The 21879-nt window shown below is 41.0% G+C and overlaps 1 protein-coding gene across 6 annotated transcripts in view; it reads right to left on the bottom strand.

Moving 5' to 3' along the window:
* The window catches only part of cngb1a (cyclic nucleotide gated channel subunit beta 1a), a 37517-nt gene extending 19377 nt beyond the window's left edge, over positions 1-18140 (bottom strand). The window contains exons 1-21 of one of the 6 annotated variants that reach the window (XM_082542659.1): positions 17651-18139; positions 15117-15243; positions 14521-14560; positions 14371-14422; positions 12250-12352; positions 11049-11068; positions 10919-10933; positions 10519-10618; positions 9997-10021; positions 9840-9912; positions 9157-9257; positions 8556-8613; positions 8176-8205; positions 7928-7988; positions 7802-7829; positions 5284-5417; positions 4244-4341; positions 3949-4086; positions 3719-3760; positions 2027-2146; positions 183-197 (exon numbers count right to left, since the gene is read on the bottom strand). In XM_082542659.1, coding sequence (XP_082398785.1) covers positions 183-197; positions 2027-2146; positions 3719-3760; positions 3949-4086; positions 4244-4341; positions 5284-5417; positions 7802-7829; positions 7928-7988; positions 8176-8205; positions 8556-8613; positions 9157-9257; positions 9840-9912; positions 9997-10021; positions 10519-10618; positions 10919-10933; positions 11049-11068; positions 12250-12352; positions 14371-14422; positions 14521-14560; positions 15117-15242 — 1379 coding nt within the window. In that variant the 5' untranslated portion in view covers position 15243; positions 17651-18139. Of the gene's footprint in view, positions 1-182; positions 198-2026; positions 2147-3718; positions 3761-3948; positions 4087-4243; positions 4342-5283; positions 5418-7801; positions 7830-7927; positions 7989-8175; positions 8206-8555; positions 8614-9156; positions 9258-9839; positions 9913-9996; positions 10022-10518; positions 10619-10918; positions 10934-11048; positions 11069-12249; positions 12353-14370; positions 14423-14520; positions 14561-15116; positions 15244-17650 lie in introns of all 6 variants that reach the window. The other 5 variants (XM_082542661.1, XM_082542660.1, XM_082542662.1 and 2 more) reach the window with 5 other exon arrangements.
* Between the last annotated feature and the right edge of the window lie 3739 nt (positions 18141-21879).

Below are 21879 nucleotides of genomic sequence, written 5' to 3'. Positions count from 1 at the left end.
AATCAAGGTAATCGATTATACAAAGCAAAATGTGCCCTCTTGGCTGTATCTTGGACTGAATCTTCAACTATAGTTAACCATAATGAAGCCACCAGAAGCAGGTGAAACACAGTAGCTGGCTGACAAAAACAGAACTGCTTTATTCTGTGTGGTTATACCGCCTATAAAAAAATCCAACCTACCTTTTGAGATCTGCCCTGATTCACAGAAGAAAAGTAGGCAAGACGCAGCAGAAAATAAAAGGTAAATGTAATCACTGGAAAAACTGAAAGAAGCAACTTCTACAGAAGTAGTGCATAGTAAACGTCTGGGCATAAAAACTATTTGAACCAAAGTCCTGCCCTGATTTCTGGATAACCATAAACTCTGAAAGCCCCTCTATACATACAACAAAGGAAACATCTAACGACAGAAAGTTAGTTGTTGGAGACCAAAGAGAGCTTTACCAGGAGACTCCACGTGAACCCATCATGCCAGTTTGCTGAAGTCAGGCCTTTGTCAGCGTAACGAAACAAGTACAACATGCAGTGAAATGTGTTGCGTCCGAGCTGCAGACGTAGCCACACCATTCCAGGGCATTCGTGGCGATCGTGGCTCAAGAGTTGGGAGTTCGCCTTGTAATCGGAAGGTTGCCGGTTCGAGCCCCGGCTCGGACAGTCTCGGTCGTTGTGTCCTTGGGCGAGACACTTCACCCGTTGCCTACTGGTGGTGGTCAGAGGGCCCGGTGGCGCCAGTGTCCGGCAGCCTCGCCTCTGTCAGTGCGCCCCAGGGTGGCTGTGGTTACAATGTAGCTGCCATCACCAGTGTGTGAATGGGTGGATGACTGGATGTGTAAAGCGCTTTGGGGTCCTTAGGGACTAGAAAAGCGCTATACAAATACAGGCCATTTACCATTCCTTTGGACCTAGCCAGGACCCTTACTGGATACTCGGAAGGAATCAAACTTACCACTACACTATCCAGCTGCCAAAAGCTTGCCCATTGTCTGCTTACCAAACCCCAGGATTAAACCAGGGACCTTTAGATCTACGGTGTAACGCTCTCCCAACTGAGCTACTTCAGCTGGCTGTGTCTGACATTCACCGTTAACAACAGGAATCAGCTGATTCTTCTTAGGTTAAATCTGTGGTGTGAGGTTGTGTTGTTCAAAGTCTGGCCTGCTGTGCTTTTTGGGGCCGAGCTGTTATGACAGCTGGCTACGCTGGTGCAGATTAGGTTTGAACTTTTTATAAATATGCATTTATGTACAGGTGTCACTGATGTGACACATTTAAAATGTTTTCACAGAAGCACTGTATGGCCAAAACACATGTAGGAAATTAAACAATGTGTAGGCTGGACGTCATCAGTGACCCATCATAGGAAGGGCTGGATTTTGTTTTAACTACATGGCAAATTTTAAAAAAAAGTCTCTAACATTCATCTTGGGTATACAGTTTAATTCAATTCAATTTTATTTCTGTAGCACCAAATCACAATACCAGTTACCTCAAGGCGCTGAAAGTTTAGTTTAACAACCGAATGACAACTTGAAGATTTGAAATGACCATTTCTCGTTAGGTCTTATTCATTGGCGCTAGAAAGGAGCCAAATAAAACCGGGTAGTGTTTTATTTGGCCAACCAACTCCTGCAAATACATTGGACTCTTTAGTACCCAGGCAACATTAGTGCTATGGAAAAGTAAACGAGCTGTGAACCAAGTTTGAGGAAAAAGCTATGGGAGAACTGACTGCGCGGCCCTCTGGTTTTATCCTTCAGGATGTTCTCCAAGTGACAAAACTGATTTCAGCTCCTAGTGGAGCGAGTCAAGTTCGAACAAACACCTGTTAAAAAGAAGAGATACCAGCCAGGAACGGGGCAGGACTTCAGTTTGCTCTAAAAAGATGTAAAAGGTTTAAAGCTTCATAAATCTGATAATGCCAGCAGGCACATCAGCCTCTTAGTGCACACTTGTGTGTGCAAACTATTTGAGTATCTTTTAGTTTCTTACTCTACAAGCAGACCAAATTCTATGACCAAACTTACTGATCAGATTTAGTCTCTTCCTCAACAGTGGTCTTGATTTTATCTTCCTCTGTCACTTTATTTTCCTCAGGACTCTGATTCTCTGTGCTGTCTTCACTGTCCTCCTGCAGGTTTTGTAACCTGAACAGCGTGCAGCAAATGTTAAATAAGATGGAGAGTCCCAGTCAGACACCTGAGACAGCTGAGCTCATCTTTCAACCATTCTGAAGCTAAAGGCGGTAGCGACAGAGCTAAGCAGAGAGCAGCGAAGGTGCATGAAGATGAAGCCTGCTGTTAAACTAAAAAGGCTAGACCAGCAGAAACTGTCCACAAACTACACTACTGTTATCCATGGACACATGGATATGCACACAGCAAACCTTTGGAGGCCTTATGTTGAAAATGTTGATAAAATATTTCATAACTCTACAAGAACAGAAACAAGTCGCACAGAGCGACAGCAGCGATCTCAAATCAATTTTCTATCAATTTAAAGAAAAACAGGCTGAATCCAACAATAACGCTTCCTATTCCAACAGCCTGTTCTTTGAATGGGACCTGAATGTATAGTATTTTTACGATTTCGTGCTCTAATTGTTTTAGATGTTCTCATAATTATAACATATAGAAGTTGGAATTTTTCAAGGTTTTATTTTTTTTGACATTTAATAACTAGTCGACTGGTTTGCGGAACCTGACTGATGTGGAAGGTCAGTGTTCAGGGAAGGATCTTACAGATGGCGTGACATAAAAACAGCTGTTATGAATGACACACCGACATCAGGGGTCTGTATGACCTGTATGTCCTGTACAGTGACATTGATGCCATACACCTTGGCTTTGTGTTGTTACATGACTTACTGTTGGCTAAGGTCAGTACAGTATAATGTTACATGTAGTACTAGTTAGTGTTAGCAGTTGTTTTTAACTTAGATGTAGCCAACTAGCCAATAAGCATTTACATTCCAGCGATTTTCTCAAGTAGTAACTTGAGGACACTACGGTTAGCTAGCTAGCTAACTTAGCTTACATAGCTATCTACAGAAATATGTTAGCTGTGTTATTAGCTAAATATAACACTATTAGCTAAATATGTTAGCTAATGTTAGCTGATAAAGTAACTTAGAAAAAACTAATTTATCTGCACAAACAGCCCTGGGAGTGAGGTGTGTGAGGTAGCTTACAAATCTTTAAGACTAACAAGTAAGCTAGTGTTTGCTTATATTAGCCAAGATTGACAGCTTTCAATCAAAGAGCCCCCATCAATAAAATGCTCTGCTGACGATAATCCTCATTTCCCCACACTTCAATTTGGCTAGACAGCATTCATTAGATGAAAAAGATTTTTTTCTAGTTATTGTTATCTAATGTTGCTAGCTAATGTGGCATCCTTTGATTTGAGTGCAATCAAAGATGAGAGAAACCAGCCTGTTGTTAAAGGCATCAAAGAGAGCTGGGAAATTTCTCTTTTCATGAAAGCGTACATGTTGCTGATAGGAGTTCAGCAGTAGCATGTAAGTTATTTAACACACTGTTCAACCCAACACTTGGAATATAAAGTGCTATGTGGATTGTGTTTGAGATAAGAACATTGTCTCACCTGTCCCATCACTTTCAGGTGATATAAAAGCTGCAGCAGCCTAAGCTAGGAGCACAAAAGCAGCATGTAAGACCCACAGCATTGTTATTTGGGCTTCACCAAAGGAAACTTACTCTGGATCATCCTCATTTTCTTCTTCCAGGATATTGGGCAGCCTGTTCAAAGCAAACAGGAGCAATTCGAGGTTTCAGGTCACGTTGGACTGTTTTCTGTTTACCATACTACTGCTCAGATGTTTGAGATACAACAAGGATCTTTTTTGATAAATCCCAATAAGCTCATAGGTTAGAGCACTTTGCCATGGCGCTGCTCATGCGTGATGTTTTGAATTGATGTTACTTACTGTTCATTGGACTCTGGTAGTGTTTCTATTACAATCTTAGCTGAATGCTCCACCTCGAGCTGGCGGACTGCCTCCTCCGCTGCCTTTCTGGCCATCTCCTCGGCCACACGAGCTGCCTCCAGACGCTCCTGCTGCAGCCTGTAACAAGATCAATCAATAGTCATGGATAGAAGAATTTATGTGACTTAAATAACAAAGACATCTTGCTAAAATTGCTCCCCAAGAACGCCCAAGAGACATCATCATCATCATCATCATCCTTATTGCACATATGAGACAAAAGACTGAGGCTAACCTTTCCTCCATGTGAGCTAGGACTGCCTCTCCAGCCTCCTTTTTGATGCTGTCAATCAGTGGACTCAACTCATCCACCTGTGATTCTGCATCTCCAGTCTGCAACCAGCCATGATTTTAGTTACTTAGCAACAGTTCACTCGAGCAGTCATCAGTCACCTAATGAACTCTGGTAGCACCATGATAACATTTACACAAGGCCTTTGTTAGTATTACCTTATCCTTCCCCATAGTGCTGAGACTGGAGTCTGATTCTGAAAACATTGTCAGACATAAACCGGTCCATGGCGCAAAAAAGGTTGGGGACTGCTGTCATATATCACACTATTTACCACAGTGTTTACAGTTCTCCTGCCATTTCACTTTTGCCATGGTACTGGAATACTGGTATCCTGGGTCTGCAAAACATACTATGGTACAACCAGTACTACAGTGGTATTTGAAGTGCTGCAGTACCTAAAGTGCTTACTAAATAACTTATTCTGGTAGTACTAGTTTCCCACTGAAAGTGTTAATTCAAAAATGACCGTGGTAACATTTAGATGGCCACAGTACCAGCACTGGTATTAACACTTATCCTTCCAAATGCCACTGGGGTTATTGGACCCTTGTTCTTAAGGACAAAAGTTTATACACCATCTACAATCTTTACTACAGTGGTAATAGAAGTGCTGCCATTACTTTGGTGCTACCATAGTAGAGTGCCCTGTAGTTACTGTGAAACCATAATACCAAACATGGTACCATATAAATAGACACAGTGCCTACACTGGTACTACCATGTTGATTGTCCCATGGCATTGGGATACTGATATCCTGAAGGACATGTACTGGTAACTGAAGTGCTGTCATGCCTTTCTGGGACTACGACTGCAGAGCTGCTACCATACCATTCTTCCACATGGGTTAGTACCATGTTAGTACCATGTTACCTGTGGCAGAACTACAATTTGATTTAAAATACTTATGTTCATAGTGAGCATATTACACTGGTGTGGCTCAGAGCTGTGTGTTACAATCATGCGGTCAGGTCAGGCTCACCTCCTTTTTGGATGGCTTCACATCCTCTTTCTTCTCCAGCTGTGGCTCTTCCTTCACCTCCGGCTTTGTTTCCTTGACTTCTTCCTGTTCAATGTCCTCCAGCACCAGGTCTGTGTTCTTCTGTATGATACTGACTGAATGGCACATGGCAGGAAGAACAGGGCTGAAGACTTTCTCTATATTTATGTGTTTAGAAGTCTCCAAGAAGGTGCAGTAAAAGCTGGAGTATTCATTTAAAAGGTTGTAATAAGAAACATACATCAATCTAGTAATCCTAACAGATGGCTAGTATGAAACTTTTGCTTTAAAAAGGTTAAAGTAAAGAAATGGACTGTGTTTGGGGTAATTCAGGTAATTCATACTGAGTAACTGCATTTTCATTTGTTTTAGATGTGCGGGTTTAATTATTAGAACGTCTAGATTTTCAAACGGCTCCTTTTGATCCATATTGTGAAGTATTTAAGCACCTGCTACTTAACTGGCATGTCTGAAATAAATATTTTAATTGAAGAATTTAGAAATAAATGTGCTTTGAGTCCTAAAAAAGCTTAAGTTGCTAGAAATGATTAGATTTTTGAACAGTTGATAACTGATTGATTGGTTGGTTGATTGATAGGTCTATTGCCCTTTTCAGGTTTATAACAACAACACAACAGACACCTTTTTTCCAAATAATGTCTTTATTATAATGAATATTAAGCAAAAGGCTTCCTTTGTAGTCGTCTGCAATGATTTAGCAAAAACCTTCAAAGGGGACCAGTTGTGCTTTACCTCAGTTTCTGGCTGGTATCATTTTAATATGAATAAACATATTTATGTTTATTTGTATTCAAAGTTTCAAAGACTACGCAGAAGTCACTTGCTACAGGAACAGCACCCTCATGACGTACAGGCAGTACATCTCAAAAACACAAGGTGCTGCCCCTCTGTAGGCTTCCATAAGTCAGGCAATCAGAAGGCATTGGGCTTTTAGAGATGGGTACCTTGAAGAGACGGGAGCTAAAGCAGCTAGTTTCAGACAGGAAACTACATAAAGGGGCAATATACGATAAATAAGAATTATTTTCACCTGAGAATCTTGCCAAGTTACTCTGGTTAAGTTCCAGGATTAAAAGATTAAAGAGCTGGAAATGAGAACAACTGGTCCCCTTTACCAAGCAAGCAGTTGACGTGGACTACCAGCAATCCAGAGTTCCCAGTATGAAGGGGCACCAAAGGCTTGGACTTTAAACAGAGCATAGCAATAAAGACTTCCTAATCATAACTGGTGTTCATTAAAGGGGACATATTCTGCTTTTTGTTTGTTTTCCTTCAAATATCTCCTGTTCAGATGGTGGAAGTTCATATTAAACATGGGCAAAGAGTGAGATTAACCCTAATATGGTCATCTCAGACACGGATGCCCCGCCCACCTTATAAAGGGCAGCTTATCATAAGAAAGGGGGAGGAGCTAACATAATGTTTTAGACAAAGAAAGAACTTTGTGAATGAACAACGACCCGGTGTGAGACAAAGGATTATTTTGGACTTTGAATCATGCAAAGCTACTCTGTTAGAGTCAAACAATCAAAACAGGGAGCAGAAGCAGAATGAGTCCCCTTGAATAAAATCATACAATTGTGCCCCTTTTCTAAGTTTAAGTTCCGCACGATGGCTGTGCAAAACAAAAGCAGTGCAGCTTTGTGAGCGCTACAGGACTGAATCTTGCCGTAGCTGTGCGCAAACAGCTCTGAGTGTCCGTCAGTCAGTTAAAGTGTCTGCTGCTGTCAGTGTCAGTGTGAGCGACTCTGTCCCGCTCTTCCTTCTCCTTTTATTTTAAGGGGCTCTGTCCGCCTTTCCCCCCTGAAACAGAAGGAGAAGAGCAGCCCAGTTACAGTCTGCCTCATCACTGACACCAACCCCTGACCTACCACTAACCAATCAATCAATTCGCCAGTGCACGTGTCACAGAATAATATAAATGGGGTCTTCTAAAAAAAATAGATGTAGTAAGAAAATTACTTTTTAATTGACTTAAATCTGTAGCTCGGTTTAGGGTGTTTGTCATCGAAAAGTTTGGTTGTAACAATGAAACGCGAGAAATTTCCCACCTCACTTCTATTAAATCAGTAAATGTTTTTATATAGAACTTTAGTATATTTAATGAAGGCATCCAAACAACCAAATGCATTTTACACCCACTCCAAGAGTCACAGTGTAAGGATGAACCAGGTTTTCAGTCAGCATGATTTCTATAACCAACTTTCAGCCAACTTCAGAAAGTCTATATTGGGATCTTCATGTGTCAGTGGTGGCTGCTCAAAACAAGCTACAGCATATAAAAAGTCTCCTTTTCACGTGCATTTATATCGGATCATCGAGCTGCGTTTCCTGTTGTATTGTTCCCTTTGGGATGGATGGATGTAAATTATCTGTATCTCAGTATTTTCTGTCCAAGCTGCTCATCGTACAATTGGCCACTAATAAACTCACAACTGAGTGTGATGCAACTCTGATGTTGGTTTGTTGTTGTACTTACTGGTCTGCACCTCGTCATTTCCTGCATCCTGTATGAAGGAAACAGATGACACCTTCAGGTCACCTGACCTAACTGGAATTTTATGGCATGTTTGCGAGAGCTGAGCGTCGTGTAACAGCAACTCACCGACTTCTGCACGGGCTGAGGCAACATGCGACCGATCCCATTGACGATCCAGCCCATCATGCTGGAAGAACAACAAGAAGAGTTGACTACAGTCAACATCCGCATAGAATCATGGAGGTATGGTTTGTTTGGTTTTCAGGACCAAACCTGACGCTGAACTGCTTTTCTTCTGTCTGGACTAACGCTAGCTTCCCTGCTAACAAGGACAAAATACTTTTCTATCTCAACATAAACATGTTTCCACTTACTTTGGTGGCTCCTCGGCTTCCTTGGTGGACCTGTGAGGACAAAAGTAGGAGAGACCTGAGCTTCCAGCTTTGAAAAATCAAGCAAAGCTGCCTTAAACCTGCATTCTTCCTAATAACCAGCAGGGGGCGACTCCTCTGGCATGATTTTGTAGAAGGCTGTGAGAAAATGTACTTCCTGCTCACCTGATCTCTGAGCTAAGTAACACCTTCCGGTGAGTTTATGGTCTCAATCACTAGTTTTAAATCTTACCGAATGAAACATGATGCTCATTTTGTAAATTATGGTCCAATTTAGAGTAAAATAGATCATTCCGCAGGGCCTGATTCCCTTTTAAAGACTTTAAAACAGGACACAACACCGTGACAAAGGTTTGACTCACTTCTCGGTCTCTGGGGCTGGTTTGGGGACAGGTGGAGGAGCTGGAGGCGGAGCTTCAGCTGTTTAAAAGGGGAGGAGCAAATCATATTAGCACAATTTTACAAAACGGCACCACTGAATCCTAAAGTTTTACATGTCCAAGAAAAGGCATCTGGCAGAAAGAGGCTAAGTAGAATTACAGATGTTGGACGCAGCTTACACTGCTGTTAGCAACTGCATTTATAGTTAAAAAAAAATCAGAAAGCTGTCATCAGTTCGTAAAGATTTTCTTGCTGAATAATATCTAAACATGTATTTCCATAAAATGCTGATTCTATTGGTTTTTGTGAAGGTTATCTACAACTATGCTGACCTCTGTGTTTTCAACCAGGACCAAATATCACAAAAGTACAGCCAGTCGAAGGTGATTAAATGTCCAAATGTTTGTTTTAGAAAGAATAAGTACTCTCTTTTCTCCAGCTGTCAGCAGAACATGATGTTTCAGGTGAGTTCAACCAAGCAAGCAGTTCAAATCAAACATTTACCACCACAACATGAAAGAAAATCTCTGAGCTAAATAGGTCTATAATGATGATTTGTGGCTGAATGAGAAGTAAAGATACCTTTAGCTGGAGCTGGAGCTTCAGCCTCCGTTTTTGAGCGAACATGGATCTCTGGCTGAGGAACCACCTTCTCGATGCCCTGTTTGATCCAGTCTATCATGCTGTGAGTAAGAACACAGGCAGATTGAAATATCACATGAACAGTTAACTCCTGTGAGGTGGCTGAGTTCTGTTTCTTTGTGTTAACCTTCTGTTTATGTCTTGTTTGTCTCATTTTCTCCTCTGTCTATCTCAAGTTTTACTTCTTGTTTTGCTTAATTATCTTCACCTGAGTCTCATTTACCCATCCATCTCTCACCTCTAACATCTGATGCAGCGGTCCACAACCTTTTATGCCAGACAATATTTTCACGGACCGGCCTTTAAGGTGTCAAAGATAAATACAACAAAATAAAACCAGAACCAGTACCACAAAAAAGAAGATTTATTCATAACACAAGGAAAAGACCTGGGGAAACAGAGTTAACAATAAAGACATTTAAAAAATAAAATTAAAAAACGATAAAAATCTTGAAAACCATGAATTTCACACCTGAGCCTCAGCCCTAGTGGCCCGGTACCAAATGGCCCGGGGGTTGGGGACCGCTGATCTAATGTATAAATAGTTCTGTCCGCCCCTGCATCTTAATAAAACACAGACGCTTATTTAAAGGAAAGATAATGTTGTAAAACAGGACGCTGACCTCGGTGGCTTGTTTTCAGTTTTGTCATCTCGGTCCGGTTTCACCTCCACCACAGTAACCGGAGGCTCTGCAGCTGAAAGACAAGGAAACTGATGATTGACTGAGCAGCAGCTAAAATCCAGTCTGTGTCTGCAAACATATTCAGGTCTGTTCTCACCTGGAGCAGGTGCAGCCTGACGCACCTGAGGAGAAACAAGCATGTAACCAAGGCAGGAATATTTTTGGTAAAAGCTAAAAATATGATCATGGAGATGGAAACACTGCAGAATCTGTAATCAATGATTTCCCAATGTTTAAGATTACTTTTAGCTTTCCACACACTGTTGGGGTTTCAGATTGTGTTCAGGATTTCTTTAAATGATTGTGGTGGATGTTGGACTTTAGCAGAACTTTTAAAAAAAGAACTATTAATGATCTAAACACTCCAGAGTCAGATGTGTGTTTTTGTTTAAAATAAAATTGAAATCAGAGATGTAAATTAGCTTTAATAACTTTAGCTGACAGTCGATGGCCGGGTTTGGTCAGATACTTAAAACAAACACTATTTACAACAACAGTGAGACCTTCAAAATATGCTGACTGCTTAGGTGCAATTAAGGACTGGCCAGGAGTAACTTGGCCGAGACATGAACAGCTTTCAGATGAAGCTGCTGGAGTCCATCAGTCAGTGCTGGCGTACCTCTGCCGGCTGCTCAGCTGTGGGCAGCTCTTTGCTCTTCAACTCAGGCTGAGGAACAACCTTCTCCAGACCCTGAGATATCCAGGCAATCATCCCTTTGCTAAGGAAGAAACATGCATTAATAACTGTGAGAGGGATTTTACGGGACACTAGGAGGCGCTGCGGAAGATCCAGCGAAGCTTAATGAAGGATTAAACAGCAGCTCGCTATCTGGCATCTGATCTATTGGTGCTTTTCGTAAAGAATCTCGATCTCTGGCATCCTGCCTTTGATAAGCTGCTCACTATTTGGCATTCCGCTCATTGATAGGCTTTTCAAGCTGCTCACTATTTGGCAATATGCCTGCTGATCGGCTTATGAATCAGATTAGTATTTAGTTTTTATTATGGTGGTTACTCACTCGTCTTCGGGTTTACTGTCAGGGCAGAAAATGCAAAGTCCATTACTGAGTCTAACAGTTCTGACGTTTTCGGCTTCTACACAAATATCACGAGACTGAACACAGAGCTGTTTCACACACAGCTGTTTACCTGGCTGGTTCAACTTCCTCCTGTGAGTAGGCAGCATGAGTGAAAAGAGAAGGAAACACTATGAGAACAATAAAAGAGCTGGACCTGAAAGAACTGCTGGATCCAGCTGCAGCAGATGTTCAAATCGATCAGACCAAGACTCGTAAAAACATCAGCGTTTTCTGAATCACAAACTAACTTCTCAAACTGGCCCTACGAGCGTTCAGAGAGACATCAAGCAGGTGTGGGGTTCAGATGAAGCTTTCAGGAAGGACTACAGGTATAATCCTGGGAAACTGTTATGGTGAGATTGTTAGCCAATTATAAAGATAGTGAGCATTCAGGGTCAGGTCAGGTCTGGACACTAGAAGAGTCGATCATGCTTGGAGAATATAAGTCAGCAGAAGAAATGGGCAAAGAGATCAGTTTCTGACTGTAAGTGGTCTCTTTGTGTCTCTGCTTCTGTTTATTTTTGTCTTTTTGTGACTCCTATTATTAAAAGAAGGAACAGTTTATGTTCTGGAAGGTTCACAGCACACTTAAACCACTAGTGAGATTTTAAGAAGTATCATTATTATGCATGACTTCCGTTTGCTGATTTCTCCTCTGCTTTTAACAAGATGCAGCCTCATATTTGTGCGAGAGCGCGAGTCTGTCCAGGTCCTTGTTAACGGACAAATGTCCAGTGGGATTGTGTGAAGCTCTGGTTCACCTCAGGGCTTTGTTCTGGCACATCTTCTTTTTATTATGTACACCGACATCTGCAGGACGTCTTATGAGAACAGAGCACTGTGATCCTGTTTTACCTGAATTTGTAAAGTGGTGTGATGATAACTATCTGGAGTTAAATGTGTCAATAACAAAGAAAATGATTATGTAGTTGATCATTTTTAGACATTTCTCCTTGTATTCTAGTTTTTATCTTACTTTTAATGTATTTATTTATTTATTGACCTCATTGTTGTCGATCTCTACCTTGACATGCAACAGTGTTTGTGACTAGTGGCTCTGTGTGTGTAAGCTGCGATCAATTTTCTGTTTTTTGAAAATCTAAATCTGAAAAACTGAAAAACTGACTAAGGGCTAAAATCAGGACTGCCACCTTGTAAACCAACAGAGATTTCATCTGATGTTTATGAAAACCTCACAGACTTATCTTTTTGAAAAATGAAGCTTGAGTCTGACTCTGCGTCAGACCCAGGGTCGTTTATCAGGACCTCACCTTGGCAGTGGAGTTTGCTCGGCTCATTTTCGGTGAGACTGCGGGTTGAGGCAAAGCGCCGCTGATCCACGTCAGCATGCCGCTCTGAGACCCAGCTGCTGGGCTGAGGATGTAAACGTTTAAATTCAGGCTTTTTATTCACTCTCCTGGAACAAAGCAAAGATTTTTTTTCCCTTCTAAAGTAACACTGAACCGAAATATAATCAGGGCTCAAAATCAAAAATGCTACTGAAATTATGCAGCTTGTTTAAAGGCTGAAAAACATAAAGAGATATTTAATCTTTAGTGTGTACAAGGAAAATGTCCCTGGTTACTTCCCTCACTGGAGTCAGAGGTAAGAAAAAAGGTACTAAAATCATTAAGAAGGGAAAAGTCTCTTAGCAAGCTAATGGTGCATTCTCCAGGGGAGTATTATCACAGATAAAATTAAACTATGAGACATTCACAGTGAAGAATCCATCATTAACATCATGTTTCCATCGTGTAGTACTGTATTTTTGGACCATAAGGCACACCGGATTATAAGGAGCAAAACAAAACACTTTACTCAACTAGTTCTTCTTGCTTCCTCCACTTCTGTACCAATGATTCATTAATATTGAATTCTCTCACAGCTGCTCTATTCCCATGTTATTGCAGTATATTAAAGACTAACTCGTATTGTGGATGGATTATCTCAGTTGTTCTCCTGACTGAAGTTTGGCATTTGTCCCTAATGATCGGGAACCCTCACGTTAACTTTTATTGAATGGAAAAAAGTTAGTGTTTATCCACCAGCTTCACGGTGTTTATGTTATGCTAACATAGCTGTGCCGCTAGCCACCACGTAGCACATCATTATATACCAGCTAGCCCAACTTCAGTAACCCTACAAACGTCACTACTGTTTAGTTTTCTGTCTTCATTTATGCTGGAAGTGATAACAGAGCTGTACGTTTGAATTGTTTCAGAAATCTCTCAGTCAGAACATGCTATATCATGCTCAGGTGGAAGCTAGCGAGCTAACTTCCTGCTAACTTCTAACTCTGTTAAATTTAATAAATCCTGTTTTCATGGATGCCTGGATTTTAAACTTAATTGTTACACCTGGTAAAGCAGCAACGCTGATCATTTTATTACAGATGAAAGAATTTAGACAGTTTGTAACTCTCAGTGATGCTGCAGTGTTCGTTTGACTTTGGGACCTGAAGCGGACGGAGTTTTGGATCCAGATTACTCTGCGAGGCTCCTGACTATGGCAGCCGTAATGCTCCAACAATCCATCAAGCGGTGCGGCTTCATAGCTTACCAAAGTCGTACTAAAACATTTTTTTGAAAGATTTTTGAGTGCCGTGTAGCACATAAAATCAGTTCGAGGTCAGTAAGCACAACCAGAATTCTTATATAAGGCGCACCGGATTATAAGGGGCACTGTTGATTTTTGAGAAAATTAAAGGATTTTAAGTGCGCCTTATAGGCCGAAAAATACGGTAACTGTTAATAAAGTCTAACAGCTGAATGAAACAGGAATTTTAGAGCTATTAGTACTCATTAGTAAATCTGTATAATATTAGGTTTTAGGATTAATAAAACCTTTAAGTTAGGTTTTACTGAAAAATAATAATAAAAATAAAAACAATAAAAAAAACATTTTATAAAATGTCATAAATATCCAGCTATTTTTTCTATAGAAGTATTAAGAAAATTCAGAGGAAAATTAGTTTTTCAGTTATCTTTGAAGGACTAGGTTAGCATTAGATTTCAGCTAATTTAGCAGCAGTTTAGGCTAATGTAGCTATCAGCCATAGCTTGAACTGGGAACTCAGAGTTGTATATTTATCAGTTGTACCATAATGTTTGTTATAATACTGTTCATGTGTACTTTTCCAAACAAATAAACTCATTTGGAAAAATATTTGTCCTTATAAATAAAACCAGTGTGTGTTGGGATTTGCTGGAAATACAGTTGTAACTTGCGTATAAATAACAACTAATTTTTATGCAACTATGAGGAAAGGTTTCAGGAAATAAGGAGGAAAATATGAGCTGCACTGCTGGCTCCTTTTGTATAGTTTAGGTTTAACATTGTGTTTAAGTTTAAACATTGTGTCTTGTGTGGTATATTTGCAGGTTATAACTTACCCATTCTCCGCTCCTGTCTGAGGTTCCTGCATTGGTTTTTCAGCTTTTGGTGCTGTCAGTCAAACATTGATATATGTTTAATATTTTTAAAAAACAAAGATGCCGACTGAGCTACACAAAGTTAAACGATTTGCATGTGAATGATCTTACTTTCACTTTTGACTTCATCTTGAAACTTCACTTTCTTCTCCTGTTTAACACACAAAGTCATCTTATATATATTTAACTAAAATAATGCATAAAAAGTAACAGTGCAAATACTACTTCTGGATAAAAGTATTAGTATCATGATGGACATTTAGCACACACACTTCAACACCATAGTTTACAGAATCATGATAGTCCATATGGATTTAACAGTGACCGTAGTGAATTTCCTGTTCATTTTCTCTGATCAGTTTCAGAAAAAAGAGTTTTAAGCCTTGAAACAAGCCAATTAGCTCCAAGCTGAATCAAGATTATTAAAAAAAATATTTGATTTTGATGATGAGTTTCAGGTTCAAATAATGGGTCTCAACATTTCCATAGTAACGGTAACCTCCGCCAATCACCAACATTGTTGTTTCAGTTTAATATTAGACATTGTTAATAACATGTGTTTTTGTTAAAGTGTGGCGGTACCACACAGACTTGTGGTTTCCAGAACAGCACAAAAATTTGAGTTATTAAGGCAAACAACCCATTCTGCCTCACAATGCTCCGTAAACATGACACAATAAAACATTTTTTAGTTGGGCAAAGCTTACAGTAACTGGAGGCGGAGCAGCTGCAGGGGGCGGGGCAGGAGCAGGGGGCGGGGCAGCATCCTTCTGTTCTTCTGATTTTTTGGGCTCAGGCGGCTGGGGAACAACTTTGACCACCCAGCTCAACATCCTCAAAGAAGAAGAACAGACACTGTCAGCCATTACAGTGTGAACCTATTACTAAATATTATCGTCTTCTTCATGTCAGGGCAGGCTCTGTGTTTACAATCACTACGGAAACGCCTGTGGATATGAGGACACATGGAAACCAAACACAATTAGCTTCCCGCTGCACTTAATGGTGTTTAGATCATGTCTGGCTGAGTGTCAGTCCGAATTAGATCAGACCGATGCTGACCCTAATCCTCCACAGGAGGCCTGGCAGCACAAAACGGCTTTTCACTGCAGCCATACGTTCATTTACACTGGTCTCCAGTTTGGCACTTTTACTTTCTAATTGGGGTATGTGCCAATTAACCAGTTGGGAAGCTGACTAATTTGTTAGTCAGTTTTCCTTTTTTCCAGTTCTAAAAAAGGAAAGCCAACATGGAAAGATGTGAACATGTTATATTTATATTCTAAAACACTGCATTTGATAATGAAATACAACAACATTACCATAAATTTAACACTGAAGTATATTGTGTTTACGTTATTAGTCTCTATCTGGCTTGTTTTCAACCACAGAACAAAGTTGACGCGTTAACTGGTAAAGCTGCATGATTATTGTGATAAAATGCAACGTTAGCATTATGCAATGTGTTTTTAGGGTACAGATGTTACCATTTTAGGGCTGTCCCACAAAAACCACCGACTGACTCATGACGACCTGGCATCAGGATCAAGGCGCAGCAATGTGAAAGTATGTTGCGTGCATTGAAATAATGGACTCATCTAACAGCCTGAAGTCTCTTTGTTTTTCTGGAGTTTAAAGGTTGGTCGACTAAAAATGTCTTTTTCAGTGTTTAGTTGGACTAAGTCACACTAAAGAATCAGCTGTTTATTTTTTATATTTATATTTAGTTTTAATATATTTAGCTAGGTTAGCTAGCCTGGTTTCATATGCTACAATTAGCATCTTGATTACCGTCGCAAAGCTAATCAAGCCAGGTTGTATTAGCAGATAACATCACAGACTCACCTTTTTTTTTTTTTTTAAATATACGCAAGTCTAGCTTTAAAAAGTAAAACTTAAGGATTCATCTGTCTGTGTCTTCATGGTGTCTGTGTCTCTCTCACTTTTTGTTTTTGTCTATAAAGTAGCTGCTAAGCTAGTTGGCTCTTTCGCCAGGTGAGCGAATCAGCTGGTTTAGGAAAGCAGTAGAGCTTTTCGAATTGACTGGTTATTCTTTTTAGACTTTCAGATAACTGCCAAAAGAGAGAGCTTCCTAACTGATCGAACCCTCAGGTTAAACCAGATTTATCAAAACTAATCTGGACCATTGTTTTCATCCTGTAAAGTAACTAAGTATATTTTTTAAGTTACTTTCATTTTATGCTTCTTTATGCATCATCACCTCCTTATTTATGAGGTAAATATTCTACCTTTTGTTGCATAATGATGCGTTACACAAACCGTAAACTTAACCAACGAACCATATAAAGAGATATTATTATATTTCAGGAGTGTAATATTTAAAAACAGAACACTTACACATTGAATTAGTGCATAAATGATATTTTTACTTTTGCACTTTATATTTTGGGTTAATTAATACTTTCACATAAGTATATTTTTAATATAGGCTGATTTTTTGGATTTTAAAATTAGTGTAGTGCCACTTTTTACTAAAAGATTCGATTTTTGTTTCCACACACTGCAGCTCATTATTTGTGTTAAGTCAGTTTTAACTCTGTCATCCCAAATTACAAATTGCTCTCAAAGGATTTCAGAGTCACCAACACCCTCCAGCTTCAGTTCAGGTAAAGAAAAACTCACAGAAGAGCACCTCTGGTGAGTTTACAGCAGACATAACTCGGAGTTTTAAACCATTTTGACTTCATGAGCTCAAAGTTACTTAAATATACCCCTCACCCGGTTCAATTTTGCGACTTTGGGAGCTCTCCTGTTGATGCTTATGCTAAAATGTTAAAAAAGAAAAACATCTTTTGAAAATTCAACAGAAACCACGTTTAATTAATCTCTGCCTCAGTTAGACCTCCACAAGACCCAAAACTGGGGATCAATATCAAACAAATGAGTGTGTGTTAGCAGAAGTTCACGGCATCAGCAGCAATCAAGTTTATCAAATTTACAGGACAACCTGATAAAACCACAGACCAAGAAGAAAACAATAGTTATGGTTCAGCCTTGTGTCTCCTGCCCTGATTCGTTGGTTCAGGAAGCTCAAATTGAACTATAAGTATAAACAAAATTAAATAGTACAAATCACCAGCTACTACCATTCGAAACCAGGGCATGCACCTGAACTGTAAGCGAAACAAGGCACCTAATCGACTTTATTTCATTGTTCTCAAAGCTACGCAGCATCCATGGAGGTGTCAGTGGTCAAAGTGTTGGGCGTCTCTTGTCCTACCTGAGTTGCTCAGTTGGGGTCCAGCAGCATCCCACAGAGCTGCGGGGAATAAGCCGTGTAGACCTGCAGGGATCTGAACACTGTGGGAGGATTACGCAGGAACTCTGCTAACAAGATTACTAAGCCGATGAAAGGCAGAGCAGGGCAAGACATGGAATCAGGTTACACTTTCAGAAGCTGAACCATGAAGGGAACCACAGTCCTCAAACCAAACCACAATGGTTTATCAATAAAGTTCAGATCTATCCAGCAATCGGACACCAAATAAACAACTGAAAAACAATCTTCCGATGGAAACCTTGGGTACCATCGATGTAAACATTATCCCCGACCAAGAACACCCCCTCTGTGCAAATGGCAACAGCCGACCCCTAGTCAGTCACTCTTTGCTAAGGAAGAGCTCACTGAGCAACAAAGAGCCCGAAGTGCTGATGGGACTGGGGATGATCAGTCTATGTTCCTGCCTCACCTATGGCCACGAGAAACAAGCTTCCTCTGGGCTTAGAGGGCTGAGGAGGTGCAGACCTGCTACTCCTCTATATCGAAAGGAGCCAGTTAAGGCGGCTTGACCATCTGACTGGGACACGTCCTGAATGACTCCTAGTTGAGGTGTTTTGGGCATAGAACAGACAAGGGGCAGAAAATGAAAAAGCTTTCTTTTGAGGTTCTGTTTTTAATGAAACGATCCACTGATTTATTTCTCTGTTGTTAGAATCCCACCTGCTCCATATGACTGAATCTACGTCAGGGAAAAAGCTTCCAGGTCCAACGGTGACTAACATGTCAAGTTCAGTACCATCTCTGTCGCTGACTTGTTGTAATAAAGCCGTTAATAACTCTAATTTACAGGTTTGATTCCACAAGTCAGAGGCCTCGTTTGTCCTCAGAGCCGTGGACGTTTCACTGCCTTTTTTGTCTCTGGTTTGGATAAAGGTGGTTTGGTAAGGGCCTGGTTTTGGTTCTGGAGCTTGTTTACAGCTCTGGGCTGCAGCACACTGTGGCGACTCCGTGTTAAAGCTGTTAATGTGGCCCTGAGGATTAGCTGCTAACGAGGTTAAGTCCAGTGTCAGCAAAACAGAGGATCGGATGAGGCACTGCAGATACCTGAGCGCCATCTCAGAGTGCACCTTAAATAAGGGTCGGACATTTTTCTGTCCTTCCTTCCTTCTTCTCTGCTTCTTTTGCTTTTCCCGTCTCCATTCTGTTTTTAATGTAATCTTCTCTTCTGTCCTTCCCTTGTCTCCTTTCCTGCACCCGGCAGATGTTTGACCTTCAGTTCTGCTGCATCATAAAAATTTCATCCTGTTTGCTTCATTTTTCTTTGTGTTGTGTCATGAAGTGTAATAACAGTCACACAATGAGCCTTTATGCTCTGCAGTGGACTCGGGTGAACTGGGCCTTTGCTGCCCTCTTGTGGATGATCTGTGTCGTCCTCAGTTCCACACACGGAGCAGACCTGGCTCTCGTTTCTCAGCTCTCATATCTCTGACGACATTGAGTTTCTGATTGTGTTATCAGCGCCACGCAGACAGCCCTCATTTTCTTTTTCTGCCCCTCAGAGTTCAGCTCGTCCCTTCGAGGGCAGCTTGAACTCAGCTTGCATTCCTCTGCATTACACCACTGTGTAAAGCTCCTCACCTCCCAGCAAGTAAACACCCTTCATCAGGACTCTTCACTTTTAGAGAACAGCTTTCAAAGGAGGAATCACATGTTTACATTTTTCTAGAACAAGTAATATTCAGAGACGTTGTTTATCCAAACAAAATATATCTGCAGCCAAAAAAAGGGGAGTTTTACACCTGCACAGATTACTGTAGATAAAACGCACGCAGCGGTATGAAACCTTTAAAGAAAGAAATCTTTTGCACAACTTATTCAGAGAAGCTAATCTCACTCATGACCCCATACTGCACACCTCGTTTTTATAGCCCCAATACACAGAAGCCAAACCCTGTACCATGAATCCAGTCCAGCATTCCCAGGATATCTTTTTCTTATCTGACTTGTCACATCCCAACAACATTGTCAGGATCATCAGGGTGGTTCAGTAAATCATCCCAGGGTTTCCCAATCAAGCACTGACTCATGGCTTTGAGTCTGGATTTTATCCAGCAGCTGTGGAGAAAGCCGAGGGTGGTGTCATCACCGTGCAGGTCAACCTGCCTGTGCTATGCACAAAATTACAAGCCATACAGATTTCAACAGAAAGGGATAAACTAAAAGGATCGACCACAGACTGTGAAACTGCTTACAGCATGAAGCTCTGTGGGCTTTGTGTCTGTTTTTTCTTTTATTAACTTTTCTCACATAAAAGCTTTTTATAAAAGAGAAGCAGATAAAAAGGAAGAGAAAACTTTAGCTTCTTTTTCAGGTGTTACTCTGGTGTCATTAACGAGGTCTACAATCAAGAGTTTATAACGAGGTGCAAGCCACGGATTACACTCAAGAACAGGAAGTCGAAAAAATCTAGAAGAGCCAACACAGCGCTGAAAAAAAATTGTTTGGTGGAGGAAACCAAGATGAACTTTTACCAGGATAATGAGAAGAGAAAAGTATGCAGAAGGAGAGAAACACCTCATGATCTAGAAGCATCCATATCATGTGTCTAACATGGTGGAGGGGTGAGAGAAGGAAGAGAGATAGAGATTAATAACAGGTATGATTCAGTGCAGAGAGGTCTATTAACACATAGTGAGTGAAGAAGAAACACCCAGTGCATCATGGGAATCTTCCAGCACCTTAGACCTATTGCAGCATAATTCAGGTAACCCTGAATCCTCCCTGAATCCTGGTCACCTTTTCCAGCTGTTAACTGTTCTCCAGGAGGGTTTCCTGCTGATCCTGCTCCAGCTGTGACCGTCTGTGGTAACGATGAATGTGCCTGTTTCTGTTCATGCAGGGAAGATTAAAACTGTTGGGATCAGAAAGGCTGACTCATGGATGACTGCTGAATGAGTGTGACGACTCGCTCAGCATCACCATAGCAGCTCGTTTAGACCATCTAACCCGTCAAGGCCCCGATTTCTCTGGCCACCATCACCCCCTCCCTCCACAGGGAGGTCACTTCCTGCTGGGACACACCTGAGACCATGTGGCCCTGTTACGATCAATAAAACTCCGTCACTGTCCCGCTCCACCCCGCCGCACCTGCTTTATCACACACTGTCTGGATAAATATTAGCAGGGCTGAACCACGCTGTCTCACTCGGGCCGTAGAAACTGTCAGTGAACCTGTCGATAAACTTCAGAAGAGGACAGAAAAGGGAAGTGTCACTGCTGAAGAGTGATCATGACATACAGTCTCTTAAATCTGATCTGACACCACTGTAAAAAAAACTCATAATTAAAAGTGTGCAAGTATAAATTGATTTTGTTTTTAAAGGCGACCCATTCTGCTCAGTTTGAGTTTAGTATTTTTATTGTGGGAGTGCATCAGAGCAGCTTTGCATAATAACACGATAAAAAAAAAAGATTTTAAAAAAATCTTTAAGTTCCTTAATTCATCATCTCCATGAAACAAGCTGTTTTATCTCCTGTCTCTTCAAGGTCCATCAATCAGAAGATAGATGGACCCTGGATGTTTTAGAAGCATGCACATGAGTTAGAGGTCACTACTGGACCTTGAGTACTGCTCTTCTTGTTCCTCCTTGCACAAAGAAGATGATACCTGTGCTGCTGGGCTGAGAGACACAGCAAACCTACTTCTGATGACACTTGGATGTGGATGTGCCATCACAGAGGAGCAGGACTACCTGCACAGCCTGAGTGGGCTGGCTGGTAGCCCTGGTAGGATTCAAAATCCTACGTCACCTTGTTCTCAAGTTAGTGCATTCAGAAGACTTTTAGAAAACCTGACCTCTGACCTTGAGGTTTTTAGCAGATGCATCTATGGTATCAATCTGAAAATCCTAGGTGACTTCCTTCTCGAGTTATTGCATTTAAAGCTTAGGTGTTCACATCTTCTGCCCACCAGCCCGACGGGGTGACGACAAAGATAACAAGCTAAAGTCGGTGACCTCCTGTGGACCCCGCTCTGCCACGACACTTGAGAAAGGCAGACTGACTCTGTGGTTATATAACCAACTTGTTAGGCCCATCGGATGATATAAAACTAGCAGCCTGACTTCACCTGACTGATCACCGAGCAGAAACCTTTCTGAATCGCCCTCATTCACTTTGCTTTGTTTCATGAACTTGACTCACAGACGATGCAGGAAGGAGTTAAATCA

Source organism: Aulonocara stuartgranti, assembly GCF_965226115.1.
Source record: "Aulonocara stuartgranti genome assembly, chromosome: 1".
NCBI classification, from domain to species: domain Eukaryota; kingdom Metazoa; phylum Chordata; class Actinopteri; order Cichliformes; family Cichlidae; genus Aulonocara; species Aulonocara stuartgranti.
This window is presented reverse-complemented; position numbering and strand designations above follow the sequence as displayed.